The sequence below is a fragment of the Thunnus albacares genome, chromosome 22 (assembly GCF_914725855.1).
Source record: "Thunnus albacares chromosome 22, fThuAlb1.1, whole genome shotgun sequence".
NCBI lineage: Eukaryota > Metazoa > Chordata > Actinopteri > Scombriformes > Scombridae > Thunnus > Thunnus albacares.
Window position 1 is genome coordinate 27,390,603 of NC_058127.1, and position 8,485 is coordinate 27,399,087.

Consider the following 8,485-nt stretch of genomic DNA (forward strand, 5'->3'; position numbering starts at 1 on the left):
ATGATGAATTAAAAACATCATCTGACTAAAAATGTCTCACATGCCTTTTCTTGAAAGACAGACTTCTGTGTTATGGTTAATATGCCGATTATAATCTGTTATTAGCCTATAATGCACATAATAGTTTAAGAACCACCACATACAAACCCAAACACCTTGAAATGCTGACTTGTTTGGGCTTTAAAGTTGTCCTGGTTGATACAGGCTAGGGGTCTGTGTCTCCTCCATCCAAATCTCTGTTCAACTTGTTTGATAACAGGATAAACAAATATACAATGCATTGTTTTGTTGCAGATTTTCGTGCGAAGAAACGGCGTGTCTGGAGATTTAAATAATAAAGTTAGGCTGCTGTGCCTGGTGCGTAAAGTATTTAATAAAGCAGAAACGATTTGTGCGTTTCTCCAATAAGACAGAAGCTGTGTGCATTTACGCGCGAGGCACAGCAGCGTAACTTCATTGATTATCTATCTATCTATCTATCCATCTATCTATAGCAAGCATAGTCAATAACAGTGTTTTTGTAGAGATGCAGTTGGGGCAGATAATATAGATATGACAATAAAAGTGAAAAAACAGTTGTTTTCTGGTTTTGATTTAATTTCTAGTCCAAATGCTGATTTGAAGACGAAAACACGAAAAGCACACAAAATTCTGTTTTTTTCAAGTCATACAAAAAACGTATAACGCTTTATACATTTGTTTATTCTGTTATCAAACAAGCTGAACACAGCTTTGGACGGAGGGCACACGGACCGCTGTGGATGTGTAATGTGGGTTTAATAGTTTGAATTTGTGAATGGTGTGTTGCTTGCTCCCGCAAGGAATTGTGGGACAGAATTATCTCCTTTCCTTTCGTAAAGGATGGTGAAGTGTACCCTGTGCTTAAAGAGATTAGAAGGGAAGCACTGGAGCACCTTTCCTTAGCAGTCAGAGAATTCGACCATCTCTTATCATGGCTGCCACTTAGATACTACCGGATCATTTCACTCAGTTAGGAACCTTCCTAAGTAAAAAAGACTATTCGACCGCAGCCCCAGACCACCCATAAAAAATTCTCGGCCACTGGTCTTCCCCCTTTACCTAACCTACAAACTCCCACAAACGCCTCTCCGCATGAAGTTCTTTTGGGGGCTCTATCCAGCCAATGGACCGATGAGACAGCTCCCCCACTCAGTCTTGACCCCACCTAGTTCCTTCCTACCTTCCCGCCATCTGCCATTGTCAGCTCATTGACAAACTACCATACATCCATCAGCGACCCTCCCCCTCCCTTCATCCCGCGACCCTCATCCCCTCAACCCTTCATCCCCTCAACCCTAACCCCTTCCTCCCTCCATCACTAATCCCTTCCTCCAGTCCCCAAACCCATCCATCATTCAATATCTCAGCTCTTTTTCATTACTCTCAATTAAACTATTTCAAATCCAAATTCTTGTTGCCATGGTCTTGGTTAATGAAATACATCTGTAGTTTAAATGATTAAAAAATTACTTCTTACTAAAGCTATTCAATTACATATACAGGGTACCTCACTGATTTTAAAGTTCAAGTACATTTCATGACTGATTGTGGTGCAACAGTAAGGCAACTTTTAGTGACTGTAAACATTTATTTTGCCAAACACTAAACACTTAAGCCCCTCTCCAATCAAAAATATGTTTTTCTTCTTGTTCCTTTTGGACGTGTGAGCTTCACTGTGCAGAATGATTTACATATTTGCAGAGTGTGACACTGGAAGACTGTTTTCACATTCATCTGCTGAAAGTGAAAAGTTTATCTGTGCTCAGTGAAAATTTGATTTTTAAGGGGTGGGCTTACAAGCATGTTTTGTGACATCACAACTAGTTTGGAGCCAATCCTGGTCCAATGTTCAACTTGACACAAGTGTGATGTGGAAACTTGAAGCCTCCAGTGCACGTACACTGACAATGAACTTTACAGTGAAGTAGGAGAAATTTTGTGTCCCACAGGAAAACTTGTGAAATGAAATAGATTTGCATATGAATAGATTCTGGAATTTTTAATGAGGGAGAAGAAGCAGATATCATTTTAAGGATTTTAATGAGATAATTGAATTTTTGTTGTGGAAAAACCGTGAGATACAAATTATTATTAAAAGTAAAACAATTTTACATACAGTACCGTGCAAAAGTTTTAGGCACTAAAAGTAAAGTGAGAATGCTTACAAAAATATTGCTATAAATTGTTTTAATTTATCAATTAACTTCTTACAAAGTTGAGTAAACAGCAGAAACCTAAATGAAATCAATATTTGCTGTGAGCAGCTTTGCCTTTAAAACAACAGCAGTTCTCCTCTGTACACTTTAACGGTTTTTCATGGTAACTTGCAGGTAGGTTGTTGTAACCATCCTGGAGAAAGAATGTCCTTCTGTGGACTTATTATTTAGGCCATCTCAGGTGCTTCTTCATGTAATCCCAGATTGACTCCATGATGTTGAGATCAGGGCTCTGTGGGGGCCATATCATACCATCTGTTGCAGGACTCATCATTCTTCTTGTTGCTGAAAATAGTTCTTTATGACTATAGCTGTATGCTTGGGGTCATTGTCATGTCATGAATAAATTTGGGACCGATCAGACACCTCCCTGATGGTATTGCATAATGGATAAGAATCTGAACAACTAGGGTACCTAAAACTTTTGCACAGTACTGTACATCTTAAAACATGTTTGGAGGGGATCTTTAAATGAAGAAATAATCTCTTTCAAGACAACATTAGCATTTTTGGGCAGCAGAAGGGACTGTGTTTTATTTTACTTTATACACACACACAACTAAAAGCAGTTTTACTGTAGTTTCACATTAATATGAGGACTTCTGCTTTGACATTCATTCAGCACAATGATGAGACGCAGGTAGTTTACAGAGTAACATAACAGCAGCTGTTTTTGTTGACTGCCAGTGGCTGAACACACCTTGCTTCAGGTCAGTTCACTACATGTCATGAGTCATACCAACATACCAGCCAGATGACTTAGCTGGTAACTGAAGAGCTGCTATTCTCTGTATGAAGGTTTACTCATCAAGGTGTGCTCAAGATGGCCCTGTGTAAACTGTGGTTGGAGTAAAAACAGTTTTTCATCTCAGATATCATCATCATCATACTGAGATATCATCTCAGTATGATGATGCTATGTCAGGCAGCTCCAGTTAATATGTCACTGATCTCCAGACTCAGTTCTTCAGTTCCTGACAACTCTAAAAGGGAGTCCATGTCCTGGTATAATGACATCAGCAGTCTGCAGCACTGCCTGGCGGCTGACCTCCTGCACTGCAGTGTTCACACTCAGGTCCCGCCAGGTCTCCTCATCTGAGTAGGACTCAAATAAGTCCCCTGCAACAAGCACTGTGCCCGCTGTAGTTCCCCTCACCTGGACACTGACATCTTGTGCTGTGTGGCCAGGAGTGGGAATTACAGACACCTGTGGGAGAGAGGAAACCGTGTTCACCAGCAGAACACATGAAGCTACTGAGCCCTGTCACAGGCTTTCTTCTTCTACATTCTCACAATTACTGTTATATAACATTGTTAAAATACATTTTGTTATATATATTTTATATTTTTATTCTCTTAGTTGTTTCTATGTGTTCTAAAACATCAATACTACTACAATTGCTATTATAGTAGCAATAATATTAAGAGTAATAACGCATGTAACACATTCTGAAAAGATGTTGACTGTGCTTTGCAATTTAAAAAAATACACCACTGAACAGAAAGCATACAAAAAAATATGTAGCTCAGGAGGTGTCATAGAGAACAAAAATCCTCAAACTAATGCACTCCAATTATTAGATTGTGTCTGAAATGGTGGTCAAATAAACACTTACAGAGTGAAATTGATTTCGGACAGAGCAAAAGATAAAAGAGGAAATCGCTTTTTTGGAACAGGAATCAGTATTTATACTGTCAGTATACAATAGTTTTAGCTGCTAAACGGGGTAAAATGTTCTATAATGTAAAACAAAGACCCCACATGAAATAAATCTGGGGCAAAAAAAACAACCTTCAGTGACAAGGTACAGTATGAGAAGCAATCAATTTTTGGCAAGGAGGAAACTGCATTTCACTGCATGTACTGCCTCCATAGAGGCTTATTTAAACTAGCAAAATTGACTACATAGTTTATTTTATATAGCATCAAGCAGGAAAACACACAGTCTTATTACAATACTTTCAATTTGTAAAAGTGATCAATTTCTATAATCTACACGCTGTAGCTGTTTCTATGGTGAAAAATTTAAAGAGCTCTGATGCTAATGCATCAGTACAATGATGCAGAGTATTTTGATATTACCATTATTTGCATTCTTCACAAAAGCTGCTACAGGCAAATTGCAGTCCTTATTGGAAGTTAAATAATTCACATCTACAACATGATAAAGTTAAAGTAGATATTGCTAAACTGATAACCTATTTCTGATACAAAGCAAAGTTAGAAAAATCTTTTTATTATTATTAAGAGTTATGCAAATTTGAGGTAAGTCAATCATTGAGGAAATATGGCAGTGCTTTAGCCAAAACACAGGGAAAAGAGGAAAATGTTATCTTTAGTATAATGTCCATAGGCAAAAACCTGGAAGGTTATCTGAAAACAAAAAGATTGAATTATTAAGAGTGCAAAATAGGGATGCACGATATTATCGGCACGTCATAGGTATCTGCTGATAAAAGCTCTAAAATGAAATATCAGCATCGCAAATTCTGACGATTATGAGAGGCCGATATGTCGCCTTGTCCCCCACCGCCTGACTGTGCTTCCCTCGACCTGACCGTCCACTGAAAGTGGGAAGAAGCAGCGGGTCTGACGGGCAGCTGAGTGAAGTGGAGCCTGCGAAGGAAGCACCGGGACCGTCAGGGTGAAACAGTCCGTTGAGGAACTGCTGTTTGACTGCACAGGTAGGAAACACCTCGGCTGACAGGATGTACCACGGCAGTTGGCAACTTGCGTATTAGGTGCATTACCACCACCTTCTGCTCCAGAGTGTGGACCAGAGATTAAATCCTACACATTAATCCTGTCTATCTAATAAACTCAAAGAAAACACTACTGCTCCACCCACTTGGCAGGTTCATTTAAGTTTGAACTCCAGTCTTCCTAAGGTCTTGACCCTCATATATTGTCTTTCTTGATCATACTTAGTACAATCTATGCTTGCATGTGTAATAGTTTGCTCAGCCAACTGGAAAAAAAATATGTCTATATATCAGTATTGGTATTGGCCACAATGAGTTGGAAATATCGGCAAATCCAATATCATGAATCCCTAGTGCAAAATAAATTAAATAAAATGTATGAGAATAAAGCAAAATGAGCCTTCATAAGATCCAGAAAACAATGGATTGAAAAAGGTGAGCAAAACTCCAATTATTTCTTTAGGTTAGACAAATATCATGGTAAAAATAATTTCATTCAGCAACTTGATATGAATGGTTTTACAACTAATGACAGAGCAAAATATCCAAATATTGCTCCGATTTTTATGGTCATTTAAATAAATATAATAGTTGCCAAAAGGAAACGGACAGGTTTTTCGGTTAGCTTCAGGAATCTAAACCAAATTAACCCCAGTTGATAAGGAATATTGTGATAAGCATATCTCCATGAAGGAAATTATCTATGCAATTATGCATCTTAAAACTAATTAACTGTTCTTTCATTAAACAGCTTGCTCCTTTTCTGTTAGGGGTTTTTATATAAGGCTTTAGTAAAGAAACCCATCCCCCTACTCTTAGACAAGGATTGATCTGCTTAATCACTAAACCCAATAAAAATCATAGTTTCATCCATACTTGGTGGCCTATCACGCTATTAAATAATGACTATAAAATATTTGCCTCAATAATTGCCAAATGGCTTATAAATGTGCTGGATCCATTTATTGATGAAGCCCAGTCAGGGTTCATGAGAAAAAGACATATTTCTAACATGTTAAGGCTTGTCTTAGATTTAACTGATTATTAATTTCTGTGTCCTGATGATGATAGTTTAATATTCTTTCTAGCCTTTGATTCCATAGAACACAGTTTTTTTTTTTCTTTCCCCACGAAATAAGGATTTGGTGACTTCTTTTGTAAAACAATTAAGACAATGTTTGCAAAAAGTAATTCTTCTATTAGGTTGAAAGGAGGCAATTCAGCCAAATTTTATTTAGGCTGGGGCATTAGACGGAGTTGTCCAGCCTCGCAATATTTATTTCTTCTATGTGCACAATTCCTTACTATGTTTGTTAAAATAGCAAAATTGAAGGAATCTCTATTGCTGATAGAGAAATTCTTATCACCTAACTTGTTGATGACTCTACCTTATTTTTAAAAAATGCCTATTGCAACCAATGTAACTGGATCATTTTCTTTAGCCTCTAGTCTGTGTTAGAATCTAAAAAAAAGGGTGAACTGTCACCCCACAAAAACTATGAATAATCCTGTGTCTCTGGCATACCAGTCAATGATAAAGTTTAGGGATTGCTACTGTAAACAATGAAAATGCTGGTGCTCTGCAAACTTCAATTCAATATATAAAAAGGCTAAAAAAAAAAAAAAAAAACATACTCAGTGGATACAGAGAGACTTATCTTTAGAAAGAAAGAGTACTGTTATACAAGGCAGAAGGTATCACAGCTTACATATGCTGCAGTCTCTCTATTTAAGGATAAGAATCAGAAACAGAATCAGAATCATCTTTATTGGCATGTTTACGCAAACAAGGAATTTGACTCCGGTTTAGTGGCTCTCAATGTATTCACATATAACAACATAACAACATAACGTCTTCAGAAATATATACAAGAAGTGCAAATCAATTGATGACTTACTTATTTATTTCATTTGGAAAAATAAGACATTAAAAGTCTGTTATTATGAACTCATGATGTAGGAGGGCTTAACTCTCGTGACTTCACTGCCCAAAATAATACTTTTAAAGTTTCTAAAAAGCCTACCTACATCTATTTGGAATTTTGAGCCAAATTACATTTTTTCTAAAACTGAAGGACTCAAATATGTTCTCTTATACAACTAAAAAATAGAAGAACATCCCAAAAGCTGTTGTCTACTGGAAAAATTCCTTCAGTTCTTCACTTGAAGCTTCATATTACCTTCAGATAAACTTTTAAATACATTTTAGAACTGTGGCCCCCGTCAGCCTACATTGTAAGTGCATCATGAGGGGATCTTCTAATGGTCAGTATGAACAGGAAGAATGGTTATGGCGAGAAAAACCTGTGTCAGTGTTCATTTGGGCACCTGACTACTGTTTAAAGACAGACTTGAAAAATTGAGGACGCGTCCTTTAAGAGAATTGCGATGTGACTTTCAGGCTTGTATAAGGAGATCTGAGAACACACCACCTTTTGGGTGCATTTGCTTTTTTGCAAGCTGGAACACACTTGCTCCTTTAAATCCTTCAAATAATGAGGACTCAAATATTAAATCACAGATATACTTACATGCTCATCCACACAGTATGCCTGTCCCTCTGCAAGCTTGTTAGGACGGTATGTGTCCCCTTCACTAATATCATATCCTACAATTATCACCGCAGATGGAAAAAGACTCAGATTCCCGATGTGGTCTGAATGTCCGTGAGTCCCTACAACGAAGTTAATGTCTCCCGGTACGATACCCCTCTCTTTCAATGTGATTAGGAGAAAGTCGCGGTCCCACGGCCCCCCGGTGTCCACCAGAATAGTTCTGGGTCCGGTGATGAGAGTGATCGTCCCGTCGGCTCTAAACGTGCCGTCGGTCTGAGGGAGACTGTATCCGACTTTGAGGACGGACACGGAGTAAGGCTGACCGGAGAAGTCCAGCTGGGACTCAGACAGAGGAACTCTCTGAAGCTGACCAGACAAATCTTTACTGCCTGTCCCCATCGCGACGACAAACTTCACAGAACTGCATGAAGAGGTAAATGCGAGAAAATGCGACTGGTATACTAAGGCAGAATCTCACTTTCCTCAGATGTATGCGGAAAAAAGAGGATCTAGGTCCAGGCTTGCCAACTCTCACGCGCATAGACATAAATACGTGGACGCCGCTGTCAGCATGGACGTGTGAAGAGAACTGTCAGTCACTAAAACATCTGAGTCAACCATGGGTATTTGAGGAGCGCATGCGCGATAGGGTCCGACATCTTGGACAGCTAGGTACGGCAACACCACTTGAACAAACCACATGTCACAACAGGATTTGACTCGTAGATGTATAATACATACATATAATACATACATACATATGTGTGTGTGTGTGTGTGTGTGCGTATATATATATATATATATATATATATATATATATATATATATATATATACACACACTTATATTCAGCCATTTGCTTTAAAGCCAAATTGCATACAATGTAGACCAAAATTGCTTGTATCAACCCTTCAACATCCACCCTATTTGGCACATCCAAATGGAAAAGCTTATAGGCTTCATTTGACAAGTGACATCTAGTTTCTGGAA

General features: G+C 38.2%; 1 protein-coding gene across 1 annotated transcript; it reads right to left on the minus strand.

Annotated features, from left to right (window-relative positions):
* Positions 1-2,741: 2,741 nt before the first annotated feature.
* On the minus strand, positions 2,742-8,139 carry mblac1 (metallo-beta-lactamase domain containing 1). The gene is made up of 3 exons (XM_044342573.1): positions 7,472-8,139; positions 3,136-3,444; positions 2,742-3,097 (listed from the first exon to the last, which is right to left on the minus strand). The coding sequence occupies exons 1-2, from the start codon at positions 7,892-7,894 to the stop codon at positions 3,205-3,207; spliced, it is 663 nt and encodes a 220-aa protein (XP_044198508.1). The 5' UTR covers positions 7,895-8,139; the 3' UTR covers positions 2,742-3,097; positions 3,136-3,204.
* Between the last annotated feature and the right edge of the window lie 346 nt (positions 8,140-8,485).